This window comes from Malaclemys terrapin, chromosome 6 (assembly GCF_027887155.1).
Source record: "Malaclemys terrapin pileata isolate rMalTer1 chromosome 6, rMalTer1.hap1, whole genome shotgun sequence".
In the NCBI taxonomy this organism is placed as follows: domain Eukaryota; kingdom Metazoa; phylum Chordata; order Testudines; family Emydidae; genus Malaclemys; species Malaclemys terrapin.
Window position 1 is genome coordinate 109,553,610 of NC_071510.1, and position 18,450 is coordinate 109,572,059.

General features: G+C 39.6%; 1 protein-coding gene across 1 annotated transcript in view; it reads right to left on the reverse strand.

The window, feature by feature from the left end:
* Positions 1-353: 353 nt before the first annotated feature.
* SPEF2 (sperm flagellar 2) overlaps positions 354-18,450 on the reverse strand; it is a 103,732-nt gene continuing 85,635 nt past the window's right edge. Inside the window, exons 31-35 of the mRNA XM_054032996.1 lie at positions 2,134-3,308; positions 1,800-2,017; positions 1,505-1,713; positions 1,287-1,410; positions 354-1,163 (exon numbers count right to left, since the gene is read on the reverse strand). Of these exons, the coding sequence (XP_053888971.1) occupies positions 788-1,163; positions 1,287-1,410; positions 1,505-1,713; positions 1,800-2,017; positions 2,134-3,308 (2,102 nt within the window). The 3' untranslated portion in view covers positions 354-787. The remainder of the gene's footprint in view (positions 1,164-1,286; positions 1,411-1,504; positions 1,714-1,799; positions 2,018-2,133; positions 3,309-18,450) is intronic.

The following is an 18,450-nucleotide window of genomic DNA, read 5'->3' on the forward strand; positions in this document are numbered from 1 at the left end:
TTGACAAACGTTAAACCTAAATGAGATCACAGTAGTTGTCAGCCAAGATAGAACAGAAAAAATAATTATCAATCCAGTTAGGAAAGATGTGGACAAATTGGACAGAATCCAAAGAAGAGCAACTGTCATTTTGAAGTTTTTAAAAACAGGTTAAACAAATATCTGTCAAGGATGGCCTAGGTTTACTTAATCCTGCCTCAGCGCAGTGTCTGGAATTGAGGACCTCTCAAGGTACCTTTCAGCCCTACATTTTTTTATGATTCTATACCACTTCTAATAAACTGAAAGACAATTTTTTGGATGGGGTGTGGCCCAGATTCACAGGATACAGGGGAAAAGCCTTTGAAAGGAATGGTTAATTAGTATTTCTCATCTGATTGTTAAAAAAAAGTAAGGACTTTATCAATGATCTTTCTTAAACACTATTTCAAGACATTTGTTTAAACCAAGTTTGTGGCTGAGATTACAGGCAACCATATTGGATGTAGTGTACTACAATTCAATCATGAATAATAAATTAAAAGAAACTCATACTGTCTCCCAAATGAGAGGAGCCAGGAGCCACTAATGGCATGAAGTCCTCTAGAGTAGCATTTTTTAAATTATCTTTGGGTTTGGTCCTGGTATTGGTTTTATATCAAGTGTATATGGGCAGATCGGAGAAGCTATTGGAGATTAAGTAGTGGACATATAATGGCTGCCATCTTGGCAATGCTAAATTTTCAAGGAATGTTACAAAAATCTCCATGCATGATTCAAAAATGAAAACTGGGTATTTTGCACAACTCTAATCACTCCCATAATGACTATCAAAATCAGAGTCTGAGGAGCAATCTGATCTTCCATTAGTAATCATATAGCCAGTCTGTAGTCTTCTATGTCTCTGCCAAGCACTATTCCACAAATGAATAGCCTTCTCTGGGTCAAACTTTTTGATGTCTGGGGAATTCAGCTGAATTATCATGAGATCAGTCACACTTTCAGACATTCCTTTAGAGTGCAGTTGCATCATGGTAAGCTTCATTTGACTGAAGCCACGCTCTGCCTCAGCTGAACTTGCAGGAAGTGTTAGGATCAAATCTACCAGCATCAGGATGTTAGGGTACTTGTGAGAGTAATCTGAGTTCACTGAATCCCATGTCAAACTCCGAATGTTCTGAAATCTAAAAAGAATAGCAAAAAATAAATTAAAAAATTGGTCATGTAGATTTTCCATAATCTTTAAACACATTGGCTTCAAACATTTTTAGTTTGATGAACTTGCACAATTTCAGTATCTTTATTACCTGTCATATAGCTCTAATTTCAGCATGCTCCATTCAGTGTCAACCTCATCAACTTTTACATTGGCACCTTCCAGTATTGGTTCATAATGCTTAGTTAGGATGGACACCTCCCTTTCACCAAATTCTGTACCAAAGGTGAAAGAAAACATCTGCATAACTTAAAGAAAAACACAAATAATTCGCATTTATTCAGATAGTCAGTGCATAGTTTTCCATACCTTGTTTGATTTTGTCTGGCCAAAGTTTAAAACTTCCAATGGTGGTAGCTCTCAAAACATCTTGGCTGGCATCACAAAAGCAATCATGTAGCCTCCTCACCAGATTACTTAATACTTTGGTTCGTACTGGTAAGATATTTTCATTTCCTACAAGCTGGTGACCATGAAAGTGTGTAACTGCATCAACTAGCCGCTCCTTTGGACCAGATCTGAAAAATATAGAATACAAAACAAATATTAATCTTTTTTTACACTTTAAGGTAAAACATTTGGTGTAATGGTTAAACACACTCACCTTGTTTTATACATTTGGAGTGTTTCCAGTGTCGACTGCATGGTTGCAAATATATCTGCAATGGAAGAGTTACGATCCTGAGTAACCCGGGACAGAATGTTGAGTACATTAATGATATCCAGCAAGAAGTGAGAGAACTTGACAACCTCCATTTTCAGAAGAAGCTTTAGAAGGCCTTTGACTTTTTGGTGATTTGAGGCACTTGGGTCTCCTTGCATCTGAAACTCAACGAGAAAAATAATACATGTCAATGAAAATGGTGACAAACAAGTAATCATGAGTTTGCTTTTTTTTTTTTTTTGGTCAAGTTACATACAATTTTTAAAGCACTTACCTTATTCATATGCAGCAGAATTGCAGGGTAACCCTTAAGAAGGATCTGGAGAGCTGTCTGTAGGCGAGAAAGCCATCGGGTGCCTCCAATTCGAGAGGGAATCGCTGGACGCAGCTTAAGGGTTTCATATATGGATTTGAGATTGCTCTTATTTAGAGGTGAGTTATGATAAAAGTAATATATATTTTGCAAGAGACCACTTAGAGTGGTGTATAGCTGAATGCTTTTCAGTGCTCCCTTATAAGCCAGTTCAAGTCGATGAGCAAAACAATGCACAGATTGTACACAAGGCTGAATTTCCTTCAGCAGCTTAGCTACCCCATTGTTTTCTCCTACCATGACATCTGCACCATCACTCCCAAACCCAACTAATTTTCTTGACCAGTCTTGACTTGACAGATTGACCTGAAGATTTATTTGCAAAGTTTTCACAATGGCATTTTTTATAGTTGAAGCATCAGACTTGTCAACTGATTGAACCCCAACAATCTGGCAGTGGACTTTTCCTTCAAAGGCAAAGCGTATATATACAACTGCACCTTCTTTGATTGCATTGTCTGCCACTCCATCACTAATAAGGGAGAAGAACTTACATTTTTCGAGTTTCTCTTTCAAGGCCCTACGTTCTACTTCAGCAATATAATGTATAAATGTTCTTGCTGACTTATCATTTCTAAACATATAACCAATGTCCACACCTTTCATGTCATCCAGTTTGCACATCCAGTCAAGGTCTGTGAAAGGACGTCCACACTTGGCTATAGCATGGCATGTTCTAAAAATATTTTCTATTCTTCCTAAAGTTACTTTGCTCATGCTCTTTAACATCTGCTCAGTAGAAGCTTGGTCTCCTGTAGCATTGCTGGCAGCTTCCATGCAACTAGCCCAGGCATGAGCTTCACTGCTGTGGTGTATATTTATAAATTCAAGCTTAAAGATGTCAGTCCCAGAACAAAAATTATGTATGTTTTCCCCCAAGTTCACATTATGCTTGCGACACAGGGCACAGAACATTATTCCTCTTTTATCATCATACTTTAACCAGGGGTATTTCGATAACCATGTTTTCAGAAACTGGCGATTCCCCTTTGCTTGATGTTCAAAACACTGTTTTTCTTTTCCTTCGTCACTGACTTTGCTCTTGTTGCCTTTAAAATGCTTCAATGCTTTTATGGCTATAATTAAAAAAAATAATTATTTGGGGCTTGGTTGTGATTAGAACTCATACACTCACAAACTTTAAGGCTAGACAGAACTATCATGATCATCTTGGCTGACTCCTGCACATCACAGGCCACAAAACCTCACCTACTACTCCTGTAATAGGCCCATAACCTCTGACTAAGTTACCAAAGTCCTCAAATTTTGATTTAAAGACTTAAAATTACAGAGAATCCACCATTTTCTCTAATTCAAACCAGCAAGTGACCCATGCCACAGAGAAGGGGGGCGGGGGGAACAACCCAAAAACCCAGGGTCTCTGCCAATCTGATCTGAGGCAAAATTCATTCTTGACGCCTAATATCACAAAGAGTTAGACCCTGGGCATGTGGGTGAGATCCACCAGCCAGGGAAAGAATTCTCTGGGTAACTCAGAGCTTTCTCAATCTAGTATCCCATCTCTGGCCATTTGAGATATTTGCTAACAGCATTCAGAGATGGTCTATTTGCCATTGTAGGCAATTTAATCATACCATCCCCTTCATAAACTTATCAAGCTCAAATCGTGAAATGTTAAATTTTTTGCCTCCACTACTCCCCTTGAAAGGCTGTTCCAGAATTTTACTCCTCTGATGGCTAGAAACATTTATCTAATTTCAAGCCTAAACTTATTGATGGCCAGTTTTTATCCATTTGTTCTTGTGCCAACATCTTCTGCCTTAACTTAATAATTCCTCTCTCTTCCTGGTATTTATCCTCTGATGTATTTATAGACAGCAATCATATCTCCCCTCATCCTTTATTTTGTTAGGCTAAATAAGCCACGCTCCTTAAGTCTCCTCTTGTAAGATAGGTACTCCATTCTTCTGTTCATCCCAGTAGCTCTTCTTTGCACGTGTTCCAGTTTGAATTCATCTTTCTTAAAAATGGGAGACCAGAATTGCATACACTATTCCAGATGACATCTCACCAATGCCTTGTATAACGGTAATAAAAATTCACTCTCTGTATTGGAAATACCTCACCTGATACACCATAGGATTGCATTAGCCTTTTTCATGGCCACATCACATTGGCAGCTCATAGTCATCCTGTGGTTGACCAATATACCTTTCTCCTCCTCTGTAGCTTCCAATTTATATGTGCCCACCTTAGAGAAGAAATTCTTGCTGTTGAACTATAAGTGTTTGAGCTGTCACTTTGTATACTAAATTTAATCTAATTTCTATTACTTCAGTTTTCAAGATTGTCTAAATCTTCTTGTATGATATTCTGGTCCTTCTCCATACTGGCAATACCTCCCAACTTTCTGTTATCCACAGATTTTTATTAGTGCACGTCCACTTTCTGTGTCAAGGTCACTAATGAAAACGTTCAAAAAGACTGGTTCCAAGACTGATCCTTGAGGAACTCTACTAGTAACCTTCTTCCAGCCTGACAGTTCACATTTCAGCATGACCCATTGTAGTTTCCTCTTTAACCAGTTCCTTACCCACCCTTCGATTGTTGTACTAATCCCCATCTTCTCCAATTTAACTAATACACCCATGCATGAGAAAGAGGTGGAATAAGCGCACCTCTTACACCCTTTGGGTCTGGACTCCTAAGAATAATCTTGTGCTACATGCTTACTTACTTCAACCCAAAGCAAATAGATGGTGCAGATTTTTGGCTCCACCTATGCTCCTTGCTGGCCGACAGAAAATTTGCTGTTGGTATAGAGCAGTAGAAAACCACTACTCCCCGGGAACAAGGAAGAAGAGGAAATGTGATTCACGGGGGTGTCTCTGAGGCACAACATCTGTGAGAACTACTCCTGGGATGGTGAAGCTTACACATTGCCCATTACGCATAGTTGTGCCTAAAATCACCATCTAGCCAAAAAAGTTTCCTGTTCTAGAAGTTTATTCTCCTCGTGATAGGTATGCATGAGGTGATGACTTGCCTGAAATGACTAATATTTCAAGATATATGTTGCAACACATCACCGTTCATGGAGGCAGGCTCCTCAATGCAGGCCTGGTGGGAACCCCTCAAGCTTGGTTTCCACAGAGGTCATCTTGCACCATCCCTGCAGTACTACCTTTTTGAAGGTCAGCTGCCAATTCCTCCTTTGGGGGAAATGAAATACTTCTACAATTTATTTATTAAAAAATAGCAACAAAAACCTCAAAATACATAACAGGAAGGCAGATTACTGGTGGTCTGTCACAACACATATTGCTAGAAAACAGCAATTATAAATAAGCAATTTTCTCTAATCTAAATACATTTCTGGTACATTCCCCACTCTCCAAGGATGTCTCTAAAATAAAAATATAACATCAAAAATTCTCAACAAACTGTTGAGAATATATTTGTATCATCACAAGCTAGACAGAAATACATATAATAGAATATGAGACAGAGAGAGTGGGAAAGACTCCATGAATGGGACTGGTCATGGATAAACACCTCTAAAACAAACAAACAAACAAACAAACAAACTAATAGAGATCCCAAAAAGTAAAATAAAATTACTGAGGCATGGATTGAAACTTTGGACAACCTAGAACAGAAAGTTTCCATAATGCTGATAATATGTAACAAGGGCCAAATTCACTAATGGCATATGAAGGTGCAAGACCATTGATGTCAGAGGAATTATACCTGCTTAAACCAACAGTAATATAATTTGATTCCTCTCTAAAACCAAAATCTAATAGTTCTTGGTAAATGTGTGCCTTGGCAACAGCTCATAATATAAACTGCCTACAGCAACAAGACAGTCACATCTAGTAGAAAATGGCTCATATCTTTGCTGATTCTCTCACCTAGGAAAAACACAAGAAATTTAAATATCTTCTCTGAGGGTTCAAAGACAGCAACTATCTAGAGAGAGAGCAACTGACTCTAATTTTGATTTTTCTAGATACACATAGTGCTCATAAGGCCTTCATATGTAGGTAACACAAAAGATATGACCGATATCAAATCTGAATCTTTTCAGGGAGAATGTGTAGGCTTGATCAAGAGCAAAGAAAACAAATCTACCCTTTGTTTCCTTGGGTCTTTCATCCACTCAGATCATAAAGGCACAATGAAAAATGTCAGCTAGCAAGTCAGTCTTTTTGTTTAATTCAGTATGACTTCATCTTTTCATATATTTGACACTAATACAGTAGAAGAGAATGCTCTCTCCATGATTGTCTGAATAAATCAACTGCTGTTATGACATGGCAAGGCTGCAACTCTAAGGTCTTGTCAAAACCTGTTATGTATGAGGTAAATCCACTATGGCAGGAAGCCTTGGATTTCTTTCCATGCAGGAGATTTGCAAAGCAACCATGTGGTCTTTCTGCATGGGTACACTAGTGTCCCAAGTCATGATCAGGTGATGCTGCCCTACAAACCTAGCCCATTTTAGCCCTGGCTCTAGCAGACTATACCAAACTCTCAATAGGCCTTTGGAGGATGTAACTAGAAGCATCTGAGTAAGCATATATTTCCTATCTACTGCCTTAGCAACAGCTAGAATGGAATAAGGATGCCACCACAAAGTGGGTCAGAATAGGTGTGATGGGGTAGTCTGTCCCCTTATGAGTTGTAAGGCCTAGGGGTCAGCCCACCCCGTCACATGGCATGTCCCTTTAAGATTTTGCGGAGGTCTGATTTATATAAGGATGGAGGAAATAGGAGATATTGAAAGAGAGGAAGTGGTTCTGAAAAGAAGCAATGTTTGGGAGGGAATCCCGTTACTATTTCTTTCAGGGCCTGGGACAAGGAGCCTTGCAGAGTGGGTAAGGCAAGACTCACCTCTCTCTCAGCCAACAGGAACAAGCTTGAGGAAGGAAACCAGCATATATGCTTCTTCTCCCTCAAAGTAGGGGACATACCAGCTGAAGGCTGGCTTGCTTGAACCCTCCAAGCTTGCAGCCTAGTAGGGGAAAAGGGACCAGCTGAAGTAAAAGCAGGCTAAGGCTCTACAGTTAACCTAAATTACAATCCCCACCTACAAGGAAAAGAGCTTGGGGACTCCTGTCTTAAGAAGAGATATGAGGGACTGCCTGAACTGCAACGCCAGCTCCAAACAAACGGCTGTGGGGGAATCCTGTCTTAAGGACAAAGCAAGACAAAAACGGGCTTTATGAAGTACAACCCAGCTTCTACCAAAGAGGCCAGGAGTAGCCTTAAGGAAGCTCCTCAATAACTGGCTGGGGAAAAGCGACATGAGGATACAGAATTCCAGAGCAGGAATAGGGGAATCTGCAGCCCCTGTGAAAGACAAGGACAAAACAGGGAAAAGGTAGGAGCAGCCTGAAGAAACAGCAAGGGATTAGAAGGAGCAGTTCTTAGCTACCTAACACAGGGTCCCTGGGCTGGAACCCAGAGGAGAGGGCGGGCCTGGGTTCTCCTCTCTCCTCCAGCAGGAGGAGAGGTGCAGGCCGTGGGACTGAAAGAGGCAAAAGACAGAAGAGTGCCACATGGGGGTCAAAGGCCTAGCATAAAGAAGACTGGACTCTGGAGTTTTTCCTCATTGGACTTTTCTGTTGCCCTCAGAAGGGGAGTGAGGTGACAAGGGCAGGCTATGGAAGCTGCAGACTGCTACAGCACCAGTATGATGGACAATATTGGGTGCTAGAGCAGAAGAACCCCTGCAGTGCTGTGTCCTGGCACAAGGGGATGCTCTGTGAGTTTGCTCCATAGTATATTACACCCTATTGTAATGATTAGTGCAATCCTATTCAAAGAGGAATATGATCTAAGAATTGATCAATCTCAGTCCCTAGTGTCTTCTAGTGAGGGACTAAGGAATAAGTTCTGTACTCTTACCCCGTGAGTAGGGGTCTTTTCCACAAGAAGTTCCATTGAAGAAAAAGGGGCTATTTATTGAATATATCTGCTGGGTAGTACTGTACAACAGTGGCAGAATCAGGTCTTAAAGGAAAACTGGTGACTTAGCTATCCAATTCAAAAACTTGGGAAAGTTAGATCCTGCAAGGCAGTCATTACACTTATCTTCCCTTGTGTAAATATATTTGACCTCTGAAGAGTCACTAGTTTCCTCTGTCCAATAATAGCACTCCCCCTGTCTTCTTCCTCACAGGTGTCCCTTCAGTCCCAAACAGGCATCACAGGCTGTAGTGCCAGTGGAAGAGTTGGCATTAGTAGCACAGTCACAAGGAGCCATTGAGTACACCATCATAAGGAGTGCCAGTGGTAAGTGTGCTAAGACTAGCACTGGCTGTGTGACAAAGGTTCTGATGGAACAGTGCACAAGCCTTAACACTAAACACAGACAAAGCTCTCTCTGGTTTTTCTCTGCCTTGTCATCAAGACAGTGCTTTGAGGTACCGATATCAGTGCAAAGGTCCATGTTATCATCAAAGTAATTTGTCTGGTAGAAGACATCAAATCATGTGATATCCCCTGCTGTTACTTTTTAAGATCCACTATCTCATATACCCGTGTAACACTATTTCAAGCAGGGTCACCGGAAGTCTTGGTTGAGTGCCAGCGAATACACAAAGCTGGTCCCCTCTTGACATGGGCTGAAAAGCACAGTTTAAGGCAATGTCTCACTTCACAAGGAGGAAGTGGGGTGAAGCACCAACAGGATGGTGCATTGAGTCACTCAAGGCAGTGCACTGTGTATTCCAAGACAGAAGAATCTGTTGTATAAACCAGTCCATCCTGTGCCAAAGAATTGTGCAGTAAAATCTAAGCTTTCATTAAAAAGTTAAGTTTTTAGACCTTTTGATTGCCTTAACTCTTTCCATGTGAATAAAATTTAAACAGGTATGGTGTGTTTTTCTTGAGTCTTCAAACAGCCTGAAAATTGCTCTGAGAGGTGTGAACTGCAACATACAAGTCAATGCTATGCTACTCGGACAGTAATGACAATTTAAATGGTCAAAATTTTAACAACTTTGCTGCTTAGCTTTTAGCAGAGACATTTAGCTATGTACTTATCCATTTTTGTTGACACAGTGGTGGACAATGGAGAGAATAGTGGGGCATCTGGTTGCTGTAATGAGAAACTCTGACTTCAAGTCCCTTCCATTTCGACAGGGCCCAGAAGGCTTTTAAATGCTTTCTAGAACTTCTGATATCAGGTGACATATAATCACACTCTCCAGTTAGTCCTGGCTTTGCTGAGACTGCTGATGTAATTGTGTCTGTCCATGAAGAATTTAATACAATTATAATATGGGCATTTTCTGAAACCACTGGAGTGTCTTCCTTTCTCCACCCTATAAGTGAGGTCAGCAAGACAAAAAGAAAATAAGGCAGCAAGTGTGTTGATGTTCAGATCTAAAGAGTTGAACTGTGGGATGGGAGCAGATGAACACTTGGCATATTGAAAAAACTGAAATCTAAAAAGAAACAATCTTTGTGCTGAGGAGATTCATGACTCGATGCTCAAGATATTGAGTATTCAATGTGTTGAGGCCTAATCTCACTGTGTAATCAGCATCATGAAAGCCAATAAGTCAATGCCTTGTTAGAATCATAGAATATCAGGGTTGGAAGAGACCTCAGGAGGTCATCTAGTCCAACCCCCTGCTCAAAGCAGGACCAATCCCCAGACAGATTTTTGCCCTAGATCCCTAAATGGCCCCCTCAAGGATTGAACTCACAACCCTGGGTTTAGCAGGCCAATGCTCAAACCACTGAGCTATCCCTCCCCCCATTGTTGAAACACCAGACAATTTGGTGAAACAAAAAAAGACCAATGCACTAATGGCACAGAAATCACCTATGCTCTAAATGGAGCAGTAACATAGGAACTAAGTTCCAAAAGGGTCAGTAGTGTAATTGGGCTCCTCAAAAAATAGGAGCCAGGCATAGAAATTTTTTTTAGACCAAACATACTTTTTTAGGCCCTGATTGTGCATTCCTTCCTCAAATCAACTAATGTTTGTTCAATAGTAGTCCCGCTGAATTGAGTAGTCCCACTAAATTGAGTTCATGAAACTACTTACATAAGCAAGTAATATCCAATGTGAGTACTGGTTGCAGAGTAAGCCTTTAATATTAGGAGCCTGACCAAGGAAAAAGATGCAGGAAAAAAATGCTGTACAGAATCACTGCAAAGCAGACCCTTACCACTGAAGTGCTGACAAATCCTGGGAAGCTTCTCTATTGACAGATGTCAGAAAGCAACTCACCTTGGAATTTGGGGTGCAGCCTGAGGAACTTAAAAGAAGTGTGCAAGACACCCTCTGTGTGTGCTCCAACAGCTCAGAAAACTTGAATGATGAGAATTCATTTGGAATCACAGACCCAAGAGTACAAAAAGCAGGATATCCACTGTAATAACCTATATGTTTTCCAGTCATACCTTATATTGTGAAATAAATGGACTGGATTATTTGAAACTTCTATAGTACCTTTTTCTATTGGCTCTAACTCACCTGCATTCTACATTAGAGTGAAACCTGCACAACAGACTACCCTTCATAGCAACCTTTTGTCTTAAAACACACTTCTGCTTCACTTTACTAGAAGATCACCTTCTGGAAACAACTGGTCTCTGGCAGTCTGAATGGCTGTTCAGTACAGATTTTGCTGCAATTTTTAACTAGCTGTCAATTTCTACTTACTGAATTAACTTTAATTTTCAGATGTGGGATTTTAAAACTTAACAGCTTTATTCCAGTTGTATGTAGTTTATTATTTAGCTTTAACAGTAGCTGTAAATTTAGCATAGGGATAATCTCTCATGTGCAGTTCTGCCCATTGATAATTAAATTAATAAATAGCTATGAGCATGAGCTCATTCAATAGTTCCTTAGACCACTGGACAACCTCCATCTACAAACTACATATCAGAACCTATATCTTCATCTCTTGGTATTTGTGTTAGAAGACATCCTGGTGTAGGCCCAATCCTGCAAATCATTAAGCATGTGTCTGCAGAATCAGGGTCAAACTGGACTCCTCACTAAAGAAGAAGTATGGCCCAGTGGTTGGGGCACTGGCCAGGGACACAGGACACCTGGGTTCAATGCGGAGCATGCCACAGACTTCCTGTGTAACCTTGAGCAAGCCACTTAAACTCTCTATGCCTCAGTTCCCCATCTGCAAACGGAGAGGAGAGGAGATGGGCGCCACCAGGATAAACCACCCATTGTAACCATGAAAAGGATACCTTTACAACCAAGGTGGTCATGAGATATGTAGATGTAGACTCCTCACTAAATTCCTTTCTTTACTTATAGAGATTGTTTGATTTTCAAAATTGAAAAAAGGCAATATAATCAGAACTTTTAGGAGTTAGCAGTCTTCTTTCTTTCCTCCTCATAAGCATCCATCAGCTGCTCTTAAGTCAATACATGCAAAATCTGCTGTTGGATGAATGAAATGTCCTACTGTATTCCCAACTGATTTGACCTTCTTAAAAAATGTTCAACTGAAGTACAATTTTATTACTTGCCTCCCATACTCAGCAGATAATTTCATGGTTCTGGTGTAAAATGGGAGATCATGGGAGGAAAGGCAATATCGCAGATAGCCAGAACCAGTCCCATGTAGCGCTCAGGACAGAAATCCTGAACTCTACACTGGCTCCCCATTGAATAGAGAGTGCAGCCCTGGGGTGATGAGTTCATGACAACCTATGTCTCACCTCCCACGTATGGTGATGTGCACCCTTAAGGCAAATGGAGAGACCAGTACTTGCATTCACGTAATTACAGGCAATGCAATTGTTTATGATTCTTTCACAGGGTATGCCAGAGGGATATAGGGTAAAAAGGAGGCTTCTTGCACCATATCCCACACCTTCAATAGGAACAGGGAAAATCTGGCCCATTGTATATTAGAGTACCTCAGAGCCCTGCTTTGAGACTCACAGTCTTTTGAAATTATATTCTTCCCTCTCAGTTCTAATTGTCAATATTGTAAAAATTTTCATTGCTACATACACACGTTTAACTTTTTCTCATTTAAATCCATTTCCATTATCAATGATTATTTTAAAGAGCTGTTGCTACATTTACTATCATATTTTCTGTTTTTCACCTCCCTTGTCCCCTTCAACTGAGGATTTTAGTATGAAGATGTGATTTTTTTTTTTTTGTTTTAGCTGTTTGAATCCTGGTTCCTAGAGCCTTTGTGGCAAAAATGCAGTCAAAGCTATGGAGCCAGCTGTGCTCTACAGCCAGAGACACTGAAGAGCATCATGAAGAGATGAACTCCCCCTTCAGAGGCTGCTGCCTAGTGATTATGCTCTACCCACCTCCTTCATATACCCAGAGAGCGGAGACCATGACTGTTTCTACATGGGATTGTAGTTTATATAGTTACGGCATTGAGTATGCTTAGTGGATTCCTGATCTCTCACCAGGGAGTGTGGGGCTGAATCCTTCTGTCTGATAGCCAATCAGAGGGGCCTTGAGGAGGACACACCTCCATAATACAACACTCCTATCTGACAGCTCTGAAATGGCATCATTGACCAGAACAGAATACTGAGCCTTCAGGAAATGAAAGGATGTGGTTTTCCGAGTGAATCTCACCCAACTACAAGAGGTTAACCTTTCTGATTAGTTTATAACTCCTCTTCCCTTGTGGAAGTCAGCTACATGGAAGATATTGCAGACCTAAGGTCCATGGGCCCAGTGAAGGACTGGGATCCAAGTGCTTCTGCACCTCATTCCCTATGACCAGGTGTTGGGCTTTTATTATTATTTGCATTATTGTCACCTTTCTAGCCTCACTATTAATATGTAGTTGGCTTATATAGCAATAAGGAATGCAATACGCTTTACTGGCATTGCTTCAGCCAAGGATTTGGCCAAAAATGATAATGTCGTTTATATCGTCATACACCTAGATGGATTCCAAAACACTTTACAACCTCAGTAACTGTGTCAGGTTTATCATTCATTCACACCCACAGACACACACACCCTTTTAGGACAAGAAATGAGGTAATATTCTTTGGAGTGCCACGGGGAATTTGGTAACAAAATATTACTTACATCAAGGTAACACTCTGTTTGCAAGCTTTTGACACAGTTCCGTGTGACATCCTCATAAGCAAATTAGGGAAATGTGATCTAGATGAAATTACTAGAAGATGGATACACAACTGGTTGAAAGACCATACTCAAAGAGTAGTTATCAATGGTTTACTATTAAACTGGGAGGGCATATCTAGTAGCGTCCCTCAGGGGTCAGTCCTGGGTTCGGTACGATTCAGTATTTCCATTAATGACTAGGATAATGAAGTGGAGAGTATGCTTATAAACTCTGAAGATGACACCAAGCTGGGAGGGAGGGATTGCAAGCACTTTGGAGGACACATTGAAAATTCATGACTTTGATAAACTGGAGAAGATGAAATTCAATAAAGACAAGTGCAAAATCAAATGCAAAACTACAAAATGGGGAATAACTGTCTAGGTAGTAGTACTGCTGAAAAGGATTTGGGGGTTATAATGAACCATAAACTAAATATGAGTTGCTAATGTGATGCTGCTACATGTAACTAGTCTGACTGCCCCACACTTCCTTGGTTATGCAGTCTAACAAGTTGACAGCTTGAGGTGGTATGGCTGTAGAGTTCTGCCATAGTTCCTTATTTCCAACAAAAGTTATATTCTCTGTTTACAGGTAGAGGATTTTAATATTATGTGGGGAATAAGCAGCACCAGCAGATGAATGGCGAAGAAGTAAGGACTATGGGCAGATCCTCAGCCGGTGCAAATTGTCATATCACTGGAGCTATAACAATTTACACCAGTTGAAGATATGCCTCAAGTATCTTAGTTTCATATAGAGGTTGTTTGTTTTGAAGACAGAGGGGAAATAAATGTAAAAAAAATGATATATAATGTGTAAAATTATTTTTAACTAAGCTATTTTCCAAAGTCAATAATTATTTACTGATATATACAACAACTTTAAGTGTTAACATGTTTCAATAAGCAATGAATCCAGATAACATATAATAACATAGCAAATATGTCCTTTGAACTAAATTAGGCATGTTACAACAATAAAATAAAACTACAAAGTAAAAATAAAATTATATTTTTAAAGGCGATAGAAAAAAACCCAGTAACAAATAATAAATTTTTTGTACATGTGCCAAGTGAATAAGAAAAACCATTTTAAAAGGGCAAGCAATAAGGATGGAAGAAGTAAAGATGAATCACACTGCCTGAATTATGAGAGAGGACACACGAGACAAGCCCTGAAAATACAAAGATCAATTTTTAAAGAGCCTCAAAAGTTATCACTTATAGATTTTGAACTTGTTTCAATTTCAGAGGTAAACAATGCACTTGCCCAAACCAAAGGATATCACAGGAATGACAGAGATGACAAATTATATGAGCAGCAAAATGTGAAGCAGTAAGAAGACCCTTGCAACAATTAAGATAAGAATTATCAGATCTGGTTGAAAAATAGGGAAAATGTTTAATGAAAGTCTCCCTACCCCTTTTGTATTTGAAACCAAGTTTCAATAATTTCTGATCAGCTCTTGATGTTGCTAAGGGCTGGCTATGTTCATCATCAGAGGCAGTGGTATTTAAATAGTGGGCAAATGAGCGAAGTAATTGTGTGTGTGCATATTCATGTGTGTGCAGTGGGGGGGGGGCAGATTTTTCGTATACCTTGCTGATGAATATCTTAAGCCCTAAATAGATACATATAATATATTTGTAGGCACAAACATGTACGTAAAGCTCTTTGGGATTCTTCTAGATATAAGGTAATTATGTACAAGCGAAGATTTTAAGCTGTGCAAACAGATTTTTGAAATATTAAAAGAATGAAACCTACATGATTAAGTAAGAGATCTAACTAGAGAGGTAAATGATAAATAAGAATCAAAAGAACCACTAGTAATGGAGTTCTGATTACCTATCCCTACAAACAAAACTAGAGCTCCCACTCATATTTAACATCAAATTGCAGCTAAATAGATCTTGATTTGTACTAAAAAAGTGCTGGGAAATGGACATAAATATGAACACCTTTTAGTATACAGTATAGAAGATATTTGAAATCATGGGCCCAGTTCTGAATTCCTTACTCAGGCAAAACTCCCACTGAAGGACAGACTTTCAATTGAATTAAATGCAGTCTTAAATTTAGCTATTTCAAATCCAATGATGCAACAAAATTAAACTGATGACAGGCTTACAGTATCTGCAGTTTTTGACACAAATAGTGATAAGAAGATGGTGGCCACTGGCTGTCTTATATTTGGTAAATATTGAAATAATAAGGCTTGGGATAAATTCTTACTACAAATAATCTGTCATGATTGATTAGAAAGATAACCTTCAAACTGTACCTGCCCTGAATGCCGGAGAGCCGCTCAGGTCTAAGTTGTCTATTTTTCACCGTGTCTAAATTTACAGGTATTCTTAATGATTTTTGGATTTAGAATAGAGAAGTAAATAAAGACTTGATTCATGGTTGTTTCAGTTGAATGGCTAGCTCTACAAATTGGACTGATATGGTTCATACAGGTCATGTTTAGGAAGAAATGGCAGAATCTACAAACATGCCAAGCATATCAATTATAAATAGAAGAAAAGAATTGGGACAGAATTTATTTTAGTTAATTTGGAAATGCAAATGCAGAATTCAAAATAGGATTCATTGGGGCACATTTAGTAAAATATTAATAAGTTCCAGAAAACAAATTTTTGGAAATTAATCCAGTCATAAGAAGGTGCTGCTGAAGAAAATCAAAGGAGATCGGATCAGACAAACAAATAGACAGTTGGATTTTGCTGACAAGATAGACTATATCCAAAGAGACTGGGGAAAAAAAGAAGAGAAAAATGTTGACTGGGAATTAGTGGCTCAATTTCAGATCTGTCCTGGGTCGTCTATTACAGAACAGGGACACCCTTACTAGAGAACAATACAGCACATTCATCGGGGTATACATTAAATTACCATAAGAAAACTGACCAAAAGACTTTATGGACCCAACAAACACTGAAAATTCACCTCAAATTAATACAATGACACTAACATAAAAATGTTTCTTAGGTTTCCTTGTTAAGTGAGAGACTGCACCAGCATAAATCTAGGTCCAGTACAAATCTGTTTTTTTCTCCATCGATGCTCAGAGTTGTTAGTAAGGTGTCTCCATAGAGAACCAAGGGTGAAGGACAGAACAAAGTTGTCTGTGAAGCACCAGCAGCTCTTTAATACTTTACAGTCCTAGGAAACATAAAACTGTTTAAAATTTGATTTTTGATATGACTGAATTTTATGTCCTCACCCTATTGTTAAAATATATTGGATTTGCCTTTTCTCCTCTGATTTTGTCAATCTATTAAATATATCAGCCTTTTCTCATTTCAAACATATTTTCCATCCAAATTTCATGTGAAAAGGCACTTTACATCTCTGTTTCTTCCAAAATTAATTCTTTCTTCCTCTCTTTTCTGGTTTTCCAGAGAAGTTAATTGAGAGACTGCATTTAATTCAAAATTCTGCTATATATAATCACAGTAATGTTATACCCAGTCAACTTGGTACTCTGATTCTTAAATCCTTTGCCTGGATTCTGATGAGGCTTCAGATCAATTTTAGGATTTTTGTTATTTACATGCTATAGAACAGGGGTTCACTGCACCACGATCCCCTTCTGACAAAAAAAAAAAAAAAAATACTACATGACCCCAGGAGTGGGGACCGAAGCCTGAGCCCACCTGAGTCCTGCCACCCGGGTGGAGGGGCTAAAGCCCCACTGCCTGGGGGAGGGAAGGGGCAAAGCCAAAGCCCAAGGGCTTCAGCCCCAGGCAGGGGGCCTGTAATTTCAGCCCCACTGCCCAAAGCTGAACCCCTCAGGCTTCGGCCCCAAACAGTGGGGCTTAGGCTTTGGCTTCGGCCCCTGGCCACAGCAAGTCTAAGCCAGCCCTGGCAACCCCATTAAAATGGGGCCGTGACCCAGTTTGGGGTTCCGACCCACAGTTTGAGAACTGCTGCTATAGAAGACTTGTTCTTTTAATTTTATCCAAATGTGCGGCCTTGCCACTTAACCGCTCTAGTGGTGGGGAATAGTACATATGTCATAGAGGTATTAGGATTAATATTTGTAGCTACTATATATCTGTAAGTATCTGTATTAATGCCTAATCCTATAGCCCATACTCATAAGTAGTCTGGTGACTTTAGTATCACAAGGAATCTGAGGACTACTCACATGAGTTAGGATTGAAGGATTAGGCACTATAATTATTATTCTTTATTATTATTATTTGGTTGGGACAATGAGAGCTCTAAAAGTTTAGGGGTTGTTGGTGGCCTGGATGAGTGTGATTGGCCTCAATGACTAGGGAGCCTAGATTCTTGTGCTAAAAGACAAGAAGAGACAGGAGAGGGAGAAATTAAAGAGGTGTGCTGTTGTGCTGTGATCACTCTGTATTACACAAATCATAACTGTCTTATTGTCATATTATCCTCCCTTGTCTGTTGGTTTTATCCACCTGTTGTTTCTTGCCATATACATTGAATGTAAGTTTTTTGGGATAGGGATAATCTATTTTTATACTCATATGTGTTTAGTGCTTAGAAGACATTACCATACTACAAATAATACTACTAATATGGATATAAACTAAGACCAATTAGTTTTGATCCCAATGTTGTCATCTCTCTGGTGAATGGCATATCAGCAGACAAGAACTGAAGTCATTGGCTTATGCTGATGTGCGTTAGCTTATTTGGTCAATAAAGTTTCCACCATCCATGATGTAAGTAAGAATGAGGTTCCCAACTTTGCACATTACCAAAACCTGGCTGGACAATACTGCTGGACCTGTATTGGTGCAGTTGGTCTCATTTGGCTGTTTTGTACAGTAGGAACTGAAGAGGATTGCTGAGGAAGTGGCAAGTCTGTGCTGTTTGTATCCAATCTACTGCATAGGTCTTTCACCAAAAATGGATTGAATACAATATGTCCATCTTATGTGCGACAGCCCAGATAAAAGATGGTACTAATCTTGGCATACAGATCACACCAGTGTTCCTATCTGAGTCCCTGCTGCTGTAGTGTTAGATTCGCCTGGCCTGTTCATGATCAGCCATTTAAACGTCTATTCTGATGATTATTCATCTGAATAAATTCAGTCCTCCATGAGGGCCATGGCTGACCACAATCTTGAGCTAATATTTGGATAAGGATTGGAGGTG